This window comes from Phascolarctos cinereus, unplaced genomic scaffold (assembly GCF_003287225.1).
Source record: "Phascolarctos cinereus isolate Bilbo 61053 unplaced genomic scaffold, phaCin_HiC Scaffold_2;HRSCAF=192, whole genome shotgun sequence".
In the NCBI taxonomy this organism is placed as follows: domain Eukaryota; kingdom Metazoa; phylum Chordata; class Mammalia; order Diprotodontia; family Phascolarctidae; genus Phascolarctos; species Phascolarctos cinereus.
Genome location: NW_027555625.1, coordinates 406457383 through 406480406, shown reverse-complemented (window position 1 = coordinate 406480406; position 23024 = coordinate 406457383). Strand labels below are relative to the sequence as shown.

The 23024-nt window shown below is 39.3% G+C and overlaps 1 protein-coding gene across 4 annotated transcripts in view; it reads right to left on the bottom strand.

The window, feature by feature from the left end:
• RANBP17 (RAN binding protein 17) overlaps positions 1–23024 on the bottom strand; it is a 324967-nt gene that overhangs the window by 15404 nt on the left and 286539 nt on the right. For all 4 annotated transcript variants that reach the window (XM_020992315.2, XM_078150547.1, XM_078150546.1 and 1 more), the window contains one exon: positions 12745–12911. In XM_020992315.2, the coding sequence (XP_020847974.1) occupies positions 12745–12911 (167 nt within the window). The remainder of the gene's footprint in view (positions 1–12744; positions 12912–23024) is intronic.

Sequence of the window (23024 nt, the reverse complement as noted above, 5' to 3'; positions counted from 1 at the left end):
TATATTACCCTTGTAAAGAATAACAGTACTTCAAGGCTTTGTGATTTGATCAGCTTGGTTATTATTGCCAATGACAGAGATCCCAATCTCCACAGCATAGTAGTTCCTAAGTGGCTGTGGCTGAAAGAAATCATCACTTGGTAGTAAATTTTATTTTAAAGAATGAAAAAGTAAAAAGTTTTTATTTTCTTCCTGAAGGATACATTAAAACATTGAAGTAAATGAAGACTGTGAAGTAATCCTCATATAGTTACACACAAGATCACAGATCTAGAGGAGGCAGACGCCGTAGTGGCCATTTAGTCCAACTCTGGAAACTGAGACCCAGAGAGACTAAATGCCTTGTAATTTCTTTTTTTTTGAGGCAATTAGGGTTAAGTGACTTGCCCAGAGTCACACAGTTAGTAAGTGTTAGGAAGTGTTATGTGTCTGAGGCCAGATTTGAACTCAGTTCCTCCTGACTCCAGGGCCGGTGGTCTATCCACTGCTCCACCTAGCTGCCCCTGCCTTGTAAATTTTTAAAGACGACCCTCTCTTGATTTAGGTTTACTGGTCCTTGGATGGTAGATGCAGCCCACTAGTGAGCTGACTCTTGAAATCTTTTTCTTAGCTTGACAGGATTTGCCAGAATTTGTACTCTGATAAAATTGTCTTTGAGAACCAGGGTCTCTTCTGCTTGGCAGAATGAATTTTGTGGAGGGTAAGCTAATAACAATTAATATTAATAAAGATGATTATGAACTGAATTTATATAATACCTTTATTCTGGAGAAGCTGTGTAGTTTGGTAAAAAGAACATTAGACTTCGAGTCAAGAGAGCTGGGTTTTCATCCCATTTCTGCCACTTACTAGTCATATCCAGTCCAATCTAACAAGCATTAATTAGGCCCCAAGCATGCACAAGAAATTGTGCTAGATCCTGCTAGGTCCTAGGATACAAGGACAAAGTCTTTGTCATTAAGGAACATACATTTTTTCTGGGGGATGAACCATGTACACAGATAACTACATGATCATCTTAGGGGAGAGAACCTTGATAACCAGGGGCCTTCAGAAGGAAAGGCTCCTCAAAGGAGATGGCATTTAAGTTGGGTCTTGAAGACAAGCTGGGGATTCTGAATGCTAGAGGTGAGGTGGGTGTCCATTCTAAGTGTTGGGGCAGCCTGTCTACAGGCAGTTTATGAAATGTCAAATCTGTAGAACATCTGGTAAGCCCATTTAGCTGGGCATATAGTGCATGAAGGGGAATTTGGGAAATCAGCCTGAGAAGGTAGGTTGGAACTAGGCTGTGCAGGGCTTTAAAGGCCAACGTGAAGAATCAGCATTTTATCATGGAGGCAACAGAGTGCTACTGAAGCTTCTTGAGTAGGAGGATAGAATGGTTAACTGTATAGGAAATTAATTTGGCAGCTGTGTGGAGGACCAAATGGAGAGGTGCAAGATCAGAAGCCCAGAGCCCAATCAGGTCACTGTTAGAACAATCCAAGAAGGAGGCAATGACAGGTCTGAAATAATGCGGGTGGTTTATATGATGGAGAGAAGGGAATAGACACAAGATCTGTTGTGGAGATGACACTTGGACGCTGACTGCATTGGGTGAAGAATACTCTGAGGTGGCAAGCCTGGGTGGTCGGAAAGATGCTAGTAGAAACTGGGAAGGCTGAAGGAAGATTATGTTTAATGAGGAGTTCCACATGATAGAATGAGATGTCTATGCGGCATCCAGGAGGAAATGTGCTACTGGTTGCTGGCGATGTAGGAATAGAGCTAGACAGAGAGCAACCAGGGCTGAATATATAGGTCTGGAAGGAGTCTGTATAGATGATTGAGATGATCACTGAACCATTGGGAACTGATGAGGTCACCTAGAGACAAAGTATACAGAGAAAAGTGAAGAGGGCCCTAAACAGAGCTTTGGAGGATTCTCACTGTTATGGGGCTAGACATGGATGATGACCCAGCAAGAGGGACTGAGGAGAGGGGTTAGCTGGGTAGGAGGAAGAAAAATGTGGAATATATGTTTTTGTATTCAATGACTATACGCAAGTCACTTAACCCATATTACCCTGTTTCTCACCTGAAAATGGGTATAATAGTATTTGACTCTTCCTCATAGAGTTATTTTGAAGAAAATGTTTTCTATATTGGAAAGCACAGTATAAATGTGTGCTCTTATGCACATACTATTACAACCAAGAAAGCAAAAATGCTTTTCAAGCAAAAATATCCCAAGTTCTCTGAAAGAAAAGAAAGCAGATGATATGGACCTCTTTTCAATATGTTTTTTTTTCAGTTACGAAATTGGCATAGTGTAATTTGCTCCTGACTCTCTTTCAGGGAGGCAAGTGAGAGGAAAAAAAAAGGCAAATGTGTGAATGTGCGGGGAAGAAAGGCCTGGGTATAGTAAAAAGAATATGGCATTTCAAGTAGGAAGACCTGTGTTCAAGTCCTTCTAAAATTTACCAAGCATGTGACTGTGAACAAGTCAATCAGCCTCTGTGAGTCTCAGTTACTTCATCTGTAAAATGGGAGTGCTAGTATTTGTGCTACCCAAATCACTGTATTTTTGTTGGGGAAAGAAGCATTTTGGAGATTCCAAAGGGTTATATAAATGTGTGCTATTATTATTATGCTTTTGTTACTCTTCAGAAATATCTGAAGATTAGAAGCAGGATTTATGATAGGGTATCATCAAGGAGGATAGAAATAAACCTATTATCTCACACCTATTTGTCCCTTTTATTTAAACTTCAAGAAGAAAAATAAAGCATTGACAGGAATAGGAGAAAAACAAAAGATATCTAATTCAGTCATCTTCTGAAAAAAATCAAGAAATTACATGACATGAAGTCTCATCTGAATTAAATGGAAAAAGAAACATTGTGACTTATTTTTAGGCCTGTGTCCCCAGTGGCCTATACAAGTTCTTGGGCTTGGGCAGTACATTTCCATGGTGCTAGTAGAAAAATTATCATTTTAAATGATGGCAGCAAAAATCCAATTCTGAATATGTTTTTAGAATACGTGTGTATGTATTCTTTTTTTCCTGTGGAGACAGACAAGGAGTGGTCATTTTAAAATCTAATTCAATAGGTGAACCTATGGTATAATCAGGGATGGCCCTTTCAGCCTTGCCCCTTTGATGGATAGTTCCAGAAACCCATAAAATGCCCCTTTAAGAAGGTGATAAAAAAGTCTTGAGAGTGACAGGGCTTTGGAAGTATGTCCTTGTCCTGCCCTAGCTGAGCTTGGGTGCCTGTCTTTTGAAGGATGCCCACAAGCCCTTCAGTAGGTCCTGACATTCTTCCTGACCTGGGGTGCCATCGTACACTTCCCACACGTGTTGCACACTACTGAAAAATACTGTACCCGTACACCAAGCCCAAATTAAATCCCCAATGATGTCCAGTATAATTTTCCTTGACATTTGGAAGTGGACAGAAATAATACTATATGTATGTCTTGAGTGTAAGAATGCAGATGGCATTTATATGAGAAATCACTCACAGTTGACAGATAAATCTATATTCCTTGAACAAAGATTTCTAACTATTGCTTCAAAGTTAGCTACAACATTTAGCTCATGTGTCTGACAGACTCTTTATGGACAAGATTTTGCCAAAAGATGCTCTGAACTATTCCCTTTTATTCTTCATTTTCCAATAGCAAATAATTGTGCCAGTCAAAATTATGGAATAGAATGCGTTGTATTAAACTCTGAGGTCAAATAAGATTTCTGATGCTATCAGATAAGCTGTTGCTACAAAGCATGTTGCTGACTATTGTGGACCAAGATGGTCTCTTTCTCTTTCTTATAATTTATTCACTGTCTGCTTTATATAAATCCACCCAAAGGCACAATTATCCACCCATTTTTATTGTTTCCTTATATTCCCTTGGTGTTTTGAAGGCAGAATAAGAAAGATAATTCAGAAATTTCTACAGCAAAGGAGAGCTAAAAAGATCTATGAAGGAGAGGGGTCACTTTCACTCACAAATAAAACTCTTAGGACCTTTGAGAATGCCATATAAAACCCTGGGCATCCACCTACTTCATGCTGGCTTGCAACATATAAAGCATGTCTGTAGTTTAAAGGGAGGGTAATGGGAGGCTATATGACTTTCCCATTTAAAAATCTTTTTTTTTTTCTTAAAGAATTGGCTTTTTTCCCCCAGTCCCTTAGAAAACATTACAATAAACATACAAATATGATTGCAAAATGACATCATTCTGTTTTCATTTAATTACCCTTGAAATGCTTTCTATTTAATATTCATTACTCAAAAGCTAATTTAAAAGAGAAAGAGATGCGACTTATTCAAAAAGATGTACTGTCATTCACGGCAATAGTTATCTAATATAGAGAAGTTAATAAAGCAGATTAATCTACAAGTCCCTTTAAGCCATCACTGAGTTTTGAACAACTGCCTCTTTGACCTTTCACCTTCATGCTGTGCACCCGTAGCAGGTGCCAGCTGTACTAAAATTATGGCTGACGTGTTTTAGCGCAAAGTCTTTTCTTACTTTGCTTCTGACCAGCAGCTGACCCTGTAGGAGTGATTGTTTCTTGTGCTGGCCTAAAGGCTACATAAACCAGTAACTGATAAACAAAAGCCTACATGTACCAGCTGCCTCGCCTAAGGGTACTCATCTGACATTGACACCTCCACCAGTTTCTCCAGCATCCCAAATCGCTCCTTTTTGTTTCCATACGTGCATGTCATACTTGTTACTTTGGGGAAAAGAAAGGGGGAGTATCCAAGAACAACAAAAAATGTACTCATCCTTTCAACTCTACTTCTGAAAATTTCACATCAAAGAGGTACCGTTAGGATGATAATCGAAGCTTGATTTAGCAACTTTAATAAGGGGATAAAATCTTCTTATAATTAGATAATAAAGTTTTATTACATAGTTTAATATTAAAAGTATTAAAATCAAACTTGAAATCATACATGAGTATCATACTGAGGAACTTAAACATCGTATCACCAGAAAAGCACATGGGGAAGAAGCACATGGTTGCTAATTCTTCACACACAGAAATGTAAACATGGAATTCCTGTGTGGTAGTGGCCAAGGTTCTAACACTTAATTATGTGTAGGGAAGAAAGAATCTAGTCAAGTATAAAGCAAAATATACCATTTTCAACACCAGGATGAGATGGGTTTGACAGTTATTTCTCTGATACAAATTACACAAGGACCAAAACCAATCCCAGTAATGATTAAATGCAGTTATGTACATGGGAGAATACCAGTGCAAATGGTAACATATTTAAATGGTTTTCCTTCATTAAAAAAATTATATATGATATTAAACCATCAATCAATGCTGAAACACTGGAGTCTAAATGTATTGTCACTGGTGGAAATAAATGACTTGGAGACTGGATTTTGGCTCACTCAATATGGTATCTTTTCTGTTGCTTAGCCACCCAAGTCTCTGCTGGCTCGGGCTACATCTGGTAGATTTCCATTCCTTTCAATTAATAAGGCAAGTTATGATAGTCCTGGATCACATCTTTAAGCTGTGCTTAGAGGTAGAAAACACATGGCCCAGTGAAAAATCCCTCTGCTCTGAAAAACATTTAGAATGAGATTCAGGTCACTTTTTATTCTCTATCTGTATTTGGAACGAAGTTTCCCTGTGGAATTTTAATGGTTCAAAGTGCGTTATAATGCAATCTCATCTTGGTATTGCTGCTTAATTTATTATGTCAAGCCTTTATCCACCTGCTAAGACATCTTCTGCCATCTAAAAATGATGATTTAGAAACAAATACACTCTTTCCTCCAAGGCAATCTCTCCTTTCCTTTACCCCTCTTTTGACAATAGTTTTAATTTCATACCCAAGGTCACTGTTTGCAGACTGAACTCCTGGACACTGAAACTGGAAAAATTATTCTGGTTCCCCATTCAACATTTTGTTTTTTAAAATATGAAATATTCAATTCAAAAATATCACCTAAAATGAACATATTCTCTTTTTAAACTTGGCTCTTATTTCTAGGATTATTAGAAGCCAAATGAGACAATAGGTATGAAGAGTTTTGTGCAGTTTTTGAATATAGGCACTATAGAAATCTTCAGTATTGTTATTATGGTTATAATCAATTATCTGAAATTTCAAAATCCAAGAATGCAGTTAGTTCTAATTGAGTTTGGCATATTAATCTCTTAGTCATATTTTAAACATGAAAAAAAGTAAAAAGGGAAAACATTTGGAAATTAAAGGTTCAATTTACAGTTAGGGAGCCTATTGTTGGAGAAACTTGGTACTGCTTTGTACCATTACACTATCTGTGAACAGGAAATAATCAAATAATACCATGGGCCCATTATTTTGGTTAATGAAAGTAAGGATTAAATTTTCTCAATTCTTAGTTATAAATATCCACTTTCTACACAAAGCTTAGTAGTGGGAGCAGTGAAGGTGCACAAGCATCTAGTTTCTAAGACTTCACTGGTCTCCTTTTCTGCTGCTTGGTCTCAATGTCCTCATATATAATATTTATGTGTGTATTTGTATGTATGTCTACGTATATGTGCATGCATGAGAGTGTGTGTGTGTGTGTGTGTGTGTGTGTGTGTGTGTGTGTGTGTGTGTGTGTTGTGTTTACACTTGGTGACTAGGTTGGCACAATGGATAAAGTGCTGGGAACTGGAGTCAGGAAGACCTGAGTTTGAATCTTGCTTTGGACATGGAATGAGCTGTGTGACCCTGGGCAAGTCACTTACCCTGTTTGCCTCAGTTTCCTCATTTATCAAATGAGTATAATAATAGCACCTACTCCCAGGATTGTTGTGAGGATCAAATGAGTTAACATTTATGAAGTGTTTTGTAAACTTTCAAGTATTATATAAATGTTAGTGACCGTGGATGATCTCCATGGTCTTAGCTCTAACTTTCTATGTTTTTTTTTGTTCTGGCATTACTGGTTAGGTATCAAAGTAGAGCCGTGAATATTTAGTGCTCTTTAGGATAAAAACAGATTCTTTGATGTTAAAATGAACACCAGGAGCAACTTTGAAAGGCTAAAAAAGTCACAAAAAGGCAGCTTACAGCTGGGGTTGGGTTAAGGCTGGTAGATAAAATCCAAACATCTCTGCCAAAGACCTAGAGATGGAAGAGACTTCAGAGAAATCCCTTTTTCCAGAAAAGGAAACTGAGGTCACATAGACAATAAGGGATAGAGCTGAGATTTGAATGAAGGTCCTCTGACTCCAAATCCAGCGTCCTTTCTACTATGATACAAGTGCCTCTTTGTGGTTTATGGTAGCGAGGTGGTGCAATGGATACAGCGCTAGACCTGGGGTCAAGAAGACCTGGGTTCAAATCCAGTCTCAGACACTTATTATCTGTATGACCCTGAGCCTGTCACTTAACTTCTATTTGTCTCAATTTTCTCAATTGTAAATTGTAAATAGGTTGTCATGAGGTTTAAATAATATTTGTAGATATTTGTAAAGTTTCTGGCACATAGTAGGCATCATTATGTAAATGATTGTTCCTTTCCCTTTATTTATGTATGTATGTATGTACATAAACTGACTGCATGCATGAACCTCAGATCTCTTTTTTACTCAGCTGGTAAAGTATGCTCTTCTTTCTTGGCCTGCTTATCTCCTGTAGCTATATAAGGTTCCCCAAAGCCAAGGGGACTAGGGTGACTGATTCCCATTTGCTATAGCCTATGAATTACATATGTTTATGGATTATAAATGTCTGCTGGATGAATGACTAGAGTTACCTTTGGAGGCCCTATGTTGGGCGATTTCCTTTCTTTTTTGGTGGCAAAATCCTCAATTTAAGTGCCCAACCCTCATCTCTTTGGTCTGGATGCATAAGAATCCATTTTAAATGGCTTCATTGTCCTAAAAATTGACACCTATTTACTACATGGGACTGTGAAGACGACTGAAATGGCCGCAAGTATACAAAATTTTTTATTTGCCATGAAACTTCTGAGTTCCTATTTCCTACTTTCAGCTTTTCAATGATTTATCACAGGCATCTGCCTTTTCAAATGAGCACTGTCTTCTGTCTGAGGCTGAAGCCAACTCCTGTTCCTATGCTCATGACATCAATCTGCTGCTATGAATTTGGTAATAGTATCACCAGTCAAGCAGAAGGAGCTGATGGGCTATAAGGGGCCACTTGCTTGTTTATAGATCACCGGAATGTCTTTATTCACATTAGCTAAACTGGCTAATCATTTTTTAAAAGGGAGGGGTGGGAGACTAGAAAGGAAGATGGACTCGTGAACATATTTCATTTGCCTAAGTGTTTTGCAGTGTGAAAACCCCACTCAGGATCCACGGGCCAAAGTCTCGATATCAGTTAAATGTGCTGGTGCACTTTCTTCTACTTAGTATTATGGAATGGAATCTTAAGTGTGAAAGATGTATCATGTAGCATGTCAAAATGTTGAGCACTATCAGTGCAATCTAAACGCAGAAATGAAAAAAGAGCTGCTGATCTCCTTTTTGCCGTAATTCACTTTGGGATGCATGTCATGAAAAGCACTATACAAAAGCGATTTTCATTGATTGACTGATTGAGGAAAAGGGTGAATGTTCTTTCAGCTTAAGTCCCTACTGAAGTTTGATCCTTATAGCCTATGACAGCTTTTCACAACCTGTAGTTAAATGCCATGTTAAGAAGGGAAAAACCAAACCAAACCAGGAGAATACAAGAACTAGAACATGTTTGGTTTCTGCCCACATTAGCTTGGGTTAAACACATTAAAAAGGAATTTGCAACTGAACAGTATAGGCTGTGATGCCACTACCTGATCCTGCTCCCTTTCAGATTATTATAGCAAAAATGACATATTAAATTCGATGTGCATTAGTTGTTAATCAGTAATACCCCAAACTACATATTCCTGAGATAACATCGACTACTCAAATGCAACACATTGCTACGGAAAGCACTCTTCTTTCTGGAGCAATTCATTCATTTAACAGCAATCTCTATTTGGAGGAGCAGTAATATCATTTTATTCTATTCTCTTAATCTCAAACGGAATTAATCATGGCTATGAAACACACCTTCAGTTTCACAAAACACTCCCCTTCTATGCTTAATTTAGGCAAATTTTTCACTCTAAGGAATAGCTAAATGAAAACCCATTTATGGATTATAGTTGTACTAATGTGTAATGTTACTGATGAGCAAAAAAAACTTGACCAGGGAATTCTATCTTCTTAATCAAAAGACCATTAACAGATCAGTGTCTAGTGTCCTGTTATTACTTCTCTTTTCTTTGATTTCCATTTTATCTTCTTGACGACATAAAACTACCTGGAGAATTTTGTTTCTTCGGTGGCTGTGTCGTTCTCACTGGTCAAACACGGGCAATGCTATTTCACTCACTGCAAAATCCAACATGAAACTTTGACTCTTGGGATCATAATTGCACAGGCTTCTCAAACAGGTCAAACTTTAATGTTATTTGAGGTAGTGTGTGTTGTAAAACATGGACGACTCCTTGTTTGGAGAATGTCTTTGAACATATAAGAAGCTAAAGGAATGCATCAATCAGAGCAGAAAGAAACACATTTCCCAGTGAGAAGCACTTAAAAATACTTTTCTTGGGACAATAAAGGACTTTCCAATGCCCCTCGTGTAGCCCCCACATTGTTTACTATAGAAATTTATACAGATACTTTTTGAATATAAGAACAGACACTCAAATATGCAATTACGCTTCTAGCAAAACAGATTTGAGTTGAAAAATCAGCTCCAACTAGTAAATAATTGCAAGATCATTGCATCAGTTTAGATTAAAGAGCTGACAAGCCCTCTCTAAACTCAAGGCACAATTAGTCATTAGGGTCTAGTTTTTCAGCACTCTTAAGCAATTTGTAGCGCGTTCCTTTTAATAGGGTTAGGCATTACTTAACCGACACAGATGTCTTGAAAACTGAAACCTCTAGTTATGAAGCAGCAACCTTGTTCATTACTTTCCATGATAGTCAAATCATCTATAAAACCAGTGTTTAATGGGCAACCGATGAATAATCAATGGCTCACTTTTCATCTGAGTGTGAAAATGAGAATAATCTAATACAGTGTCCCCACGGTAAGAGGCTGGGCCTTGGGTTCTGCTGCTATTCAGGGCTGATTTATAACCCAGTGGAAACCTGATGTAAACACATGATCAATGAGTCCCATCACTGCTGATAATAACCCCCAACAACTGGCCCACTCCCTAGTCTCAGAGTCCATCCCTTTAGGCTATTAGCTCTGTCCAGCTAATCCTTTCCACTATTCCTGCCTGCTGCTTTTACCCTGGCCATTCGTTCAGTCCAGCAGACTCAGAAGTAATTTTATACACAGCAGAGAGCGGGTGGAATTGATTTTTCACTCAGCGTTCAGTTCCCATCTGAATAATTATCAATTTTACTGCCTCATAAAGGGAAGAGTCAAAATTTCAAATCAATTCAAAAGAGCTTCTGAGATGACAGAAACTGTGCAGGAGAATAAAGGTCAAAGTTGTCAGTGACCTGAGGAGATGATGTCAGATATTACCATGCCCAACAGTTGACATCAGAGGCACTCAATATGATATAACCTAGTGCTAATGCAAATCATATTTATGCTGACTACCAGAGACCAGTCATTAATATTTAACATGGCATCTAAAAGCCTACATTCAAAATAAATAGAATGTATTCCACTGATAATGAAGTTAATAAAGATATATCACTGCTTAGTCATATGCTATAAATTGAAGGATTACCAAGTATTATTAATACATAAAAATTGCTTAAACCAGTAAACAAACACACAGCAATTCCAAATCAACACTAAGTCCCAGAAGGAATTTTATTTCCCGGTTTTACAATGGTATCTTGCAACTGACATGACTTGATTTGACCAATCCAAGTAAATTCGGCTTCTATGATCAGAGTCTATTGATTTTTGCTAAAATTTTCTACCAGTTTGAAAGTTGCTGCCAGATCTTATAGGAGGATTCTGTGATTACAACATCCAATTACTATCTGTAAATATTCCCTGAAGGATGAGTCACCAACATGTAGGCTATAGTCATGGTATTTCATGAAGGGTTATAGGATGACAGTCTGCTCGTGTTATACATTTTTCTTAATAAAAAAGACAACAAAGGAAGTAACTTGAGACCCTGAAGCCAAGATCCATGTAATTTCCATCAAATATCAGCATCTGTTGGCAGTTGCTAGAAGTATGGGGGAACAAATTTTCCCTAGTTTGAATATCCTTTGAAATGTTGCTTCACCTGGGATGAAGAGATTCTTATATCTGGAATACCCACCAACTCCAAACTTCTCTGTTAAATTTTTCAAAATCAAATGCCAACTCCTCCATGAAGCCTTTCCTGATCTCCCCATGGTGAGGAAGGACACTGCCCTCTCAGATCTTACATGATATTTTATTTGCATGTGTTTTATGTACTCATCATATATTGTCATTATTTATGTGACATTATCTTCTTTCTAGACTCTTAAAAGACTCTAAAAGAGCTAAAAGAAGGCAGGGAGAATGTTTTATACAAACTTTACACTTCCAATGTCTAGCACAGTGCTTTATACACAGTAGGGGTTGAGGAAATGTCTGCTGAACTAAACTGGTAGTTGTTTTAATCATAACAAAGAAAAAAATGCATTTATTAATCTGCATATCTCTCTAGTGTCTAGCATACTGCTCTGCACTTGGTAAGCCCTTAGTGAATATCTGACAAATTGAAGCCATTTAGCTTTCTGTGCCTCAGTTTTCTCATCTGTAAAATGAGGGTATTAGACCAGTCATAGGTGGGAAACCTGCAGCCTTGAGGCTAGATCTGCACTAGACGATATCTTAGGTTCCTCCCACTTCTCTCTACACTGCCCTGGGTGACACTTTTCTGCTAATTGTTGATTTAGTCCAACATCAGCACCAGCTGACTTATTTGAAGGCTCATAATTTTGCTGTCATGTTAACACTTGTAAATCACAATATATGATATATGTGACTTAGCAAAATAAAACAATTAAAACTTTTCAGTATGCAAGTACAACACTCAAGCATAATTTTCCAAACTTGCAAACACCTTGGAGAGCTATCCTAAAGAAAAGAATGACGGTGTCTACATGGATAAATGTTAGTGCTCTATTTGAAATATTTTTGATATATGTATTCATTTTTCTGTCTATTTTTTCTGTTACGCTGTGTTACAGTGATTTGTACGAATGCATTTTATACATCGGAGAGAAATAAGAAAATATTACATTTCCTCATGAGCCAAATTAAAATACCTTAAGAAGTATCCTAAAGTGTGAATCTCCAAGTGATGTGCTGTATTAAATTAGAGCCCAGCCCATATCAGCTAATGAGAAAACACATTTGAAAACGAATGGGAACTATAATGGCCTAGCATTCACAGGACAAGTTCAAGATAATAATATTGGGAACCTAAGAAGGAAGCTGGAGACCGAGGGATCATCAGCTCTACCTTAACTTCTAATATATCTTTGAGAAAGTCATCTTCCTGTTAAGCTTAACATCTCAGTGGGAGAAGATATTCATGGTAATCACCCTGATATTCCTTGAGGGGAAAAGAGGGCAGTGTGTCATCCTGCTTTCAGGAGATAATACTTACTGGTTAACAATTTCTTAAGGCTCCTCACAAAGTTACTTATTTTAAGAGACATTCAGGAATCTTTCCTTGTTTCTGAAACTTCATCACTTAATGCCAGGGAGCAGTGACTCCTTTACCTGTTGTAAGACATCTGGATTTTGCTGCATGAAATGGAGCAGCCTCTGACCATCCTGGGAAACTTCTCGGCATCTAAGTGATTTCTTGCCTTCTTTAGCTATGTGCTTGAAGAGGTAGGTCACAATGTAATCCAAACTTGTACAACAGCTCGAAGAGACAACTGTATCTGCAAAAATGACCAAAAAAGCAACAACAGTTCAGCATTATTTGAAATGTGTGTTCAAAATGACATTTATCCAAGTCCATAATAATGATGATGATGATGATGATGATGATGATGATACCCTTTGCACTGTGCTAGGGCTTTCTGATTTTCTCAGGGATGTGACATCATCTCATTTGTCTTCCCAACAAGCCAGGGAGTCTGGAAAGTCAGCTTCAGAAACTGAAAGCCCTAAAAGTAAAGGGGCTTGATGAATAGCAATCACACAGCTAACTAGTTACTACGGCTAACCATGACTCAGGGCAATTACTAGTCTATTGCACTAATACTGAGCTTACACCTCACAGTATCATACCATAGAGCCACGAGAGCTCCTCCAGTAGTCACTCTTCATTTGGTCCTGCATAGCAGTCAATAACTTTCACCTGTCTTCAAACATAATATAGGTTATCACTACCATTTTATGGAGAAGAAACTGAGGCACCATGAACTTAAATGAATTTCTAATGACTTACAATAGGTTAGTGAGAGAACAACCACATACACTCTGTGCTCTTGGTTTTCTACTGTTGTAACCACTTCTCTCCATTACAGAACTTTGTCCTGATATTGGGAATCATTCTGCTCCCTGGAGGGAGAGGTCCAGTTTTTTTAGTGCTGCCTGCACTCTGGTCAATCTCCTTCCCCATCCCAACTTGGACTCTACCCCAGGGATAGGTAAGTTTTCATCTGACCTTGCCCAGAATCAGGACACCACAGAATTTCCAAGACACAGTGTCTGCCCTGGCTCCTTCTGGCTCCCCTGTTAGAATGCAAGCTCCTTTAGGGCTAGGGACTGGCCTGCTTGCTTGTATTTATCTGTGCCCTCAGCACTTAGCACAGTGACTGGCCTGCAGTAATGGTTTAATAAATGACTCTCATAATAACTTTGCATTCCTTCCACGGGCAGGGTCATTTCTTACTCTGACTTCTCAACCTCTCAACTTTTGTCTACTTTTGCCTTTTATGTTTTGGTTTTGCTTTCTATCTGAACTCTCTTCCAGCTTTCAGTTCTCACCTCAAAATGTCTCTTTTTTTTGGAGCAAATTTTTAATAAGAAGCTCCATTACCAGAACAATTACTTGAGACATAACTTTGATTCTAATAATAATAGCTCACATTTACACTATACTTTAAGGCTTGCAAAATGACTTCTTTACAGCAATCCTATTAAGCAAGCAGTGTCAATAGCATATAGATAATGAAACAGAAGTTTTGAGAGTTTAAATGACTGCCTGTGATCATACAACTTAGACATAACTGAAGCAAGATTTGAACCCAGGTTCATTATGACATGATGCCTCTCCTATGCCTTCATTCATACTTTTTTCTTCTTGGTATACATTTTGATTCTGAAGCTTTAATAGTGGGCATTTTGGGCATATTACACAGTTTATAAAAAAAAATAATTAGCTTATAGTTTATTTCAAGTGTCCAGATGTAAACTACCTATTATATATCATCCAAAATATCACACAAAGTATCCATGAAAGTTTTCCTATGGTTAGTGTTCACAATGGTTTGGAACAGGCAAAGGGAACAAGGTTTTTCAGAATTCTGAATCTATCTCCAAAACCCGAAATGAGGGTCAACCAATCAACTCACATTTAATGAGCTCTCACACGATATACAGCCCATGTATCAGAGAACTGGACGCCACCCTGCTTTTAAGGACAGGAGCCATGAACATCATATAATTCACAGTAATAATGCAGACCAACAGATTAGTCATGCTTAGAGGAAGTAACCAAGCTGGGATAGATCCTAAAGTTTACTGAGGCCCAGGAAGACTTATCTGAGGTCACACAAGTAATGAGCAGGAGAGATGGAATTCAAATTCAGTTCTCCTGACTCCAAGCCCAGAATAACCGACTTGGGGGACAGGCTGTGACATGAGACTTGCAAATGGGCACACTTCACTTGGAAATACTTTCTGGATGAAGTGAGCCCCAAGTTGTGATTTCAAAAGAAAAGGGAGAGAGAGAGAAAGAGAGAGAGAGAGAGAGTGAGAGAGAGAGTGAGAGAGAGAGAGAGAGAGAGAGAGAGAGAGAGAGAGAGAGAGAGAGAGAGAGAGATCATTCAAGGCAATTGGATATGTATTTAAACGAGATACTAAGAAAGTTACATTTGAGCTACAGGTCATCAACAGCGGAAAGTCAGGGCCTAAATGTCAAGCATGAAACATGGATGGGAAGCAATGATGGTCTAGCATGCTATGGAACTGGAGGCCTTGAAAGACAAGAGGTCCCAGGAATTAAGATGCAAAACAACCAGGTCCATTTGAGCATCAGAGGACTCCAATCACATAACAGTGGATCAGAGAGCTGATTTACTTTTAAGTGGCCTGAAGATGCTATGGAGTACATGGCAACTTCCATCTCTTGAGCATAAAAAAGAGAGACTTGTTGAGCCAAGTAGCTTTCACTTTTCCATCAATTCCCCCAGTATCTTCCTTTGAAGTCCAATCGGGAAAGTGAGCCCAGTAAGTAACCTAACATCTACAAAAGACAGCAAAAAATAGCACGGCTCTGGTTTCCCCTCACCAATGAGCAGCAATATGCTATCAATCATATGAAAATTATAAAGACTTCACATAGAGTTTAGTGATCACATGCCATGCAGGTTGCATTAAGAGGTTCCAATACACTGAGTCAGCTGTGAAAAAGCCATGTAAACACTTTAGACAAGAAGGCTGGAGTGTTTATCCTTGCAATAAAAGCAGAGGAGAGCTTCCATTACAGCTGATTTATAGTTGGGGGCTTCAAAAGGAATAAATATTATTTGAGGGGGATATTATAAAATGTGGAATCAGAGGGAATATAGGGCGTTTGGTCAGAACTAGAATGAATAGTGCTGAAAAATGAGTATTTTTGGCCTTTTTCATCGGTGGCTCAAGCTATCACATTAGATTCAAATGTTAACATTCCCAAGCCATAAGGGGAACGACAAAAAGTCATGAATCTTTATATTCTGCTCAAGTGAATAAGTTAGCTCACGGGATTTAATTTTCTAAATGAAAGGTTAGGTGCTTTATTTTTATAATTTGGAGAATGACATATAAGTTCTAATAGACACTCTGCCCTTTCCGACAGCATGCAGTTTGGCAGTTTGGCAGGGAAGCATGCCTTTCCTGGCTGCCATGCACCTCTCCAAGGATAGCTTTATAGGTCCTGCTCCTCCTTAGCCCCATCACCACGAGTTGGGGACAACTTCCAAAAAATTTACTTCATAGGAATCAGTGCTTTTCCAGTCATGTCTGATTCTTTATGGCCCCCTCTGGGGTTTTCTTGGCAAAGATACTGGAGTGGTTTGCCATTTCCTTCTCCAGCTCATTTTACAGATGAGGAAACTGAGACAAACAGGGTTAAGTGACTTGTCCAGGGTCACATAGCTAATAAGTGTCTGAGGCCAAATTTGAACTCAGGAAGATGAGTCTTCCTGACTCCAGGCCCAGCAGTCAATGCACTGTGCCATCTAGCTGCTCTAACTACATAGAAAAGAGTTGCCTAATTGGGATTTAAGAAGGATAACAAGGCTGAGTTCAAATTTGGCTCTGGCTTAAAACTTCTCAATTATCACAGAAAGGAGAGAACTTTGGGATGGAATGGTTTGGGAAGAAGGTTGGGGTCTAGGGAAAAGATATGGGGAAGAAAGACTTGTTAGGATTAAAGATAGATATAGTTTAGTTAAAACTTCCCAGCAGGACAAGGTCAATCTGGGACTGATATAAGAATTAAAGGGTCAATAGTCTATAGCCTATATAAATACAGAAATAATAGAAGGCATGAATCAGTGAATTCAGAAATCACTCTGGGAATCCATTCATTCATTTAAGGAACATTTATTGAAGGAAACAAGGTTTTATTAAGCATATGTCAACCTATATGTCAAACACTATTCTAAGCACTGGAGACACAAATACAAGTAAGAAGAAGGACAACATATGCCTTCAAGAAGCTTATATTTTAATGAGGAAGACAACAAACAAAAAGGAGATGAAAAGCAGGGGGGGAGGGGAGAAGAAGGCACCTGGTGCAGAAACATGATTTTCTAGTCCAGAAAGTCAAGAATAGAGTAGGGAGTGGAATGAAGGCAGGCAGGCCTGTGCCCCTCCACAAAATGACAAAGGGGAGAGGGCTGAGCCTTGCTGAGGGATAGTCAATGATAAGAAGGCTGTAGAGGTAGTACGTAAGATATTTCAGGGGGAGGAGGCCCCAGGTGTTAAGGGAAATTCCAGGATAAGACTGTATTGGGGCACGGTTTTGAAGTCCAGAAAGTCAGGAACAGGACTAAGAGGGCATCTACTAGCCTAAGACATGTGAAAAACTATCTCTGTCCTTGACGAGATTACATACCAGATGAAGAGAGAAAGGTTTACATGAAATGAACCTATAGCAACTGTAAGATAATATATGAATGGGTATAAAGCAACTTGGGTAAAACTATGCATACAGCTATGGCACAGAAGTGATTAGCATGGAGTAGGAGAGGTGACTCTTGAAGGCTTCTTGCAGGTATATTGAGCTGGATATTGAAGAATTACTGGATTTGGTTGGTAGAGGTGGATTGGAAGAGAGGCCATTTTAAGGAGAGAAAATGCCAGGTGGGAACATGTGAGTATCAGGTTAGGGGGAGCCGTGTAGATCTTGTTGGTTGAGACAGAAGTTCTGAGGGACTAGCAAGAGATGAAAAAGGAAAGGTGAAGAAGAGTTGCTGGTGGCCTTGAATGCTCTGCTGAGGAATTTAGATTTGGCAAAGCAGACCATGAGAGGCAATATGGCATGGTAGACAAAGAGCCTGCTTCAAAGTTGGGAAGACCTGGTTCAAGTCCAGCTTCTGACACATACTACTAGTTGTGTGACCCTGGGCAAATCACTTAAACTCACAGTGCTCAAGCAACACTCTAAGACTAAGTTGTAGAATGGTTGCCCATCTGCATTGGGAGAGGGAGCTTCCTTCTCTGGAGAGTTCTTACACCAATGTAGTCATATGTATGGGAGAAAAAAAGACCCCTGGGAATAATTAGAAATTCCTGATAGCAAGGGGCTCCAGGAAGCAGTTGTCATAATCTTGGGATGGAGTAAAGAAGTCCTCAGATGTGGGAATAAAGAGATGTTGTTGCTTCTCCTTCGTTTTTGAAGATGACCAATAACATCACAATGTTGGGGTAAAATGGTGGATGATGGGTGATGTCTTAACTGGTACGTGAATTGTATTTAAGTGAGGCAGAGTTGCACAAAGCTATCAGCCTCACTCTTTCTTCCAGTCATCAAAGCCCAAAAGCAGGACAGAAGTCAGGATGACCACTGATGGCCTGGGATGCAATGGATGACGTTGGTGTCTTTGATGTCAGATTGAGCTCTGAGCACTCCACAACACCCGCTTCAGCTGCATTCGTGACTGTTGGAACAAATTGTTCTCATTTGCAGCATGAGATTCCTCTGGGGAAAGTCTTCACATGCTTGGGGTAGACATCCCCCCCTAACTCACCAACAGATTTAAGGTCTGTCAGTTATCCTCGATCTGGTTTAGCCTATGTGCCCAGGCTGTGTACGAGGGTGTGGCTGCTGCACATGCTACAGCTTGAATAAAGAGATTCACCAAACCAAGAATCAGTAAGACTTGGTGGTTGAGTTGATGTGGAGAAGAAGAGAGAAAAATGGAAAATAACTCATTTTGAGAGTGAGGGAGCAAAAGGATGAAAAGGCTATTGACAATGATGGGGAGGCTATGGGGAAGATAATGAATTCAGTTTCTTAGTTTCATAAAGTAGCAAGAGATCCACCCAGAGCTCTAGAAGAGGTAGGACAGGTTAGAGGGTTAGGGTTAGAGAAACAGAGGTGGGAATCACGTATTTTGAAGAATAGCTGAAATCATGGGAAAAAGTGTGATCTTTCTGAAGCAGCTAGTAAAGATGAAGGAGAGCACGGGTATAAAGGCTGAAAATCAAGCAAAGAAAACAAAGCAGTATAGGCGAACCATGAAAACTAACATCACAAAAGCTTAACTGGGCAGTTTCTGACGCAACTGGAGCAGCCCAAGCAAACAAGGTGGTAACAGCTTTACCACAAGCCCTTTCAGTTTACATCGCATTTTATATACATCTTATCATCGGTTTCTTAGAACTCCGTGAGCAGCATAACAAAACTATTATCACCTCTATTTCACAGTGAGAAAACAGAGGCCCAGAGAGATTAACTCCAGACACAGCTAGTACCTGTGAGAGCCAGAACCTGAAATCAGGTCTTGGGAGCCAATCCTGTGCTTTTCCCACTGGATCAAGCAGACTCCAAGACGTAGTTTACGGGATAGTAAAGAAGATCCTGCTTTCTCTTGGCTCAGCAGTTGATTTCTGTGCATTTTCCCTGACTTTCCCCCCCTTTACTCTTCAGTCAATATCTACTGAGCGTGGACCCTGTGGAACACACTGTACTGAGTGCCCCATGAGGGGAGAGAGGACTCTCTCCTTCCACCATCAGATGCTCCCACCCTCCGGGGATACTGGATTGATGGAGGGGGGGGGCTATAGTAACCTCTGGTACAACTGGGGAGCACTGAATAAAAATAAGGGGGCAGTGAAAACACAAGGAAAGAAGAGAAGAGAAGAAAAATTTGAAAAACCATTGGTACATGTTTCATCCATTGTGTGACAGAGTTAAAGTCCTAGTGATTACGTTATTTTCCAAATAAACACACACAATGCAAGTTATAACCTATCAGTGATGAAGTCCACCAACAGGTCTTCACAAGCAAATGTTGGCAGATGAATATGCATCAGCAGGAATAAGTATGTGTACTGACTTGTTTGCAATATGATACTATACGATTACATGACACAATGTTGTGTCATCAACATTCCAATGCAGGAAAGCCCCACAAAGTTACAATAAATTATTAAATTTAAGATGCATCATTTAAAAAAAATACATTTTTTGGAAATGATGCAAATTTCAAAATACAAAAACAAAACAAAACATTAAAGGGTTAAGATTTCCAGGGGGGCACTGAGTAAATTTTTTTGAAAAGGGGGTGGTAGGTGAAATAAGTTTGGGAACCTTTGCACCAAATGGGAAGATATAGTATTGTCTGCCCTTACTTCCCCCCATTCTTCCTTTCCTTTTTCTACACTGTAATTTTCCTGAAGTTAACAAAATCAAATTTCATCTTTAATCAAATATCTGGACAATGATCCACTAAAATGTTAATGAATGATGGTCAATTACAAGACTGCCGAATTTCTTATACCACATTGAATGTACCAGACTAGTTACTTTCCTATCATTGATTCAATTACTTCCTCTACACTTCGTAACACTGAGAATATACTCCTAATCCTATATAATCTAAATAGGTTTGTGACTTAACAATCTCTACAAGTATCTTCTTGTAATTCATAACCACAGAAAAAGAATACTGGTATTGACCTTCCTACATACTCAACTATTGTCTCTAAGACACATGGCTAAGGCCGCTGATGGCACAGCGGACAGAGAGAAAAAAATGGGTCAGAAGACCTGGGTTCAAATTTGGCTACTAGCTAGGTATGTCATTTAGCCTGTTTGTCTCAATTTCCTCCTTGGTAAAAGGGGATAATTATAGCACCTGTCCCCCAGGGTTGTGGTGAGGGTCAAATGAGAGAATGTCTGTAAACCACTCAGCACAGTGACACAGGAGGTGTCATACAGATGCTAACTATTATTATTATTACTAGATAAAATGAACAATCCACATGCTAGTGCTTGTCATCTTTAGTAAATATAAGGTCCTATCAATTCGCATAATAATTTCCTAAATAGTAGCATGAAGTTGAAAAAAGAGCAGGTAAAAGCCATTAAAACTGATTCTATATAAGGAGACGATTTCTATGGCCAGGAAGACAACACGTCACAGCTATCTGTGACGTGATTGGAGAGCATCATTCAAACAGATGTTTGGTCTCTAAGGCAAGGGACTACAGTGCCTTTTGTTAGTGCCCTCCCCCCCCCCCGGATATTTAACTCTGAACACATCTATTGTATGTGTACTTCTATAACGTGTTTTCTCCTCCCAATACAATAGAAGCTCCTTGAGAACAGGGATTATTTCATTTTTTGGGTCTGTATCTCCCGCACTTAGCACAGGACTCTGTACACAGTAGGCACCTAATAAATGCCTACTGATTGACTCATAGTGCTGCTGACACAATAAGCTGTTAATAAATGCTTAAATTTAATTCTTTACAGCCTTGCTGCAAATACCCTTCTCAGTCCTGAAAGTCGTATTCCATAATAAATGTATTGGTGGGCAGTTTTCACTGTCTACGGAAAGGGGCAGGAGGCTATCCAAAGCTCTCTTCTTCCATCATCCAGATGCAATTATGTTTCTACTTAGAACCTCAAATATCACAACCATAAGCACCTAAAAATGGACTTGACCTCCCAAATCACCCACACAAACCAGAGACAAAGATCTCAGGAGTTCGAGGAGGAATGGCATGTGTGCTTTGTGTCTTGGGCTTTTTCAGTCTATAGGGTTCAGCAGAATGACTTCATTCAATATTTACTGAGCATCTACTATGAGCGTAGTAAAGTACTCAGAGGACGTGGGACTCAGACAATAAGAATGGGGACAACTGAATTTATAGAATATGTTAATGTTTACAAAGTATTTTGTGGTTCAGTCATTTCGGTCATGTCAGATTCTTCATGACTCCTCTTGGGGTTTTCTTGGCAAAGATACAGGAGTGGTTTACCATTTCCTTCTCCAGCTTATTTTACAGATGAAGAAACTGAGGCAAACAGGGTTAAGTGACTTTCCCAGGGTCACTCAGCTAGTAAGTGTCTGAGGCTGGATTTGAAGTCAGGTCTTGCTGACTCCAGGACCAGCTCTCTATCTACTGCACCACCCAGCTGCCCATGGTGCCCATTAATACTGACATAATGCCAAGAGATGTAGCACAAGGCTTCTAGGACACTGGGTGACCCTCCCACGAGAAGGCATAGATAGGCTGCCATCTGCACCACTGGAGGGAGCTGCCCACATTGAGGAGATAACAGATTCCTCCAAGTACCAAAATTAGAAAAAAAAACAACAATTAGAGTTATTCAAAAGAAGAGTGGTCTGTTTTGGAGGCAAAGAACCTCTTCAATATCTTTTCTTAGAGAATTCACTTTAAGAAGAGGCTGGCTGACTGCTCCTTGGGGATGATGGTGAGGGGGATCTTGTTCAGAGAGAAGTTGGAGAAAATGGTCTCTGAGGTCTCTTCCAACTCAGAGATTCTGAAATTCTGTGATTATTGGTTCCCTTCTTTCCAGATCAGAACCGAGGTCCAAAGAAGCTGTGTTATAAGCTCATAAAACAGGAATGTTATGAGGACTGAATGAAATACTGCATGTAAAACATATAAATGGAAAGCAATGGTGGTGGTAATTTTTCTCTGAATCCTTTTCATGGCATACACTGGGCAAAACCTTGATCAAATAAAGCACAAAGGACTTTATATAAATTATACTGTTTGAGCCTCAAATAAATGTAGGTACTACAGGTATTATTCTCTCCATGTTGTAGTTAAGGGGACTGAGGATTAGCTGTGATCTGCCCAGAAAACCAGCCAAGTAAGTGCCAGGGACCATTATGGCATAGGACCTAGGCACCCCTAATCCCTGGCCCTACGCTTTTTCCACTCTTTCCCACACTAACTCCCAAGCAGATGGAAATCTAGGCAACATAAAAGCAAAAAAAGAAATGAATAAAAACCTGTTAAACAAACAAAAAAGAAAAGCTAGTAACAATAACATATGTGGAACATTCAGTCGTTTTTACACACCACTTTCACACAGATTACTGATATTGACCCTACTGCCCCTGAAAGATTAGCAGGAAGGGAAATGGTATCATTCCCATTTTACAGATGAAACAGAGGCTCAGAGAGTGTGCGTGACTTGATGAGGGCCACACAGCAAGGAGTGAAAGAACTGGGACTTGAAGTGCAGGTCTTCCTGCCTCCAGGACCAGTGCTCTTGGTCTACACGGCGCTGCCTCAAACAGACAAAGCAATATTGGCTGGATAGACAAGCTGGCACACAAAGCAGGAGATGA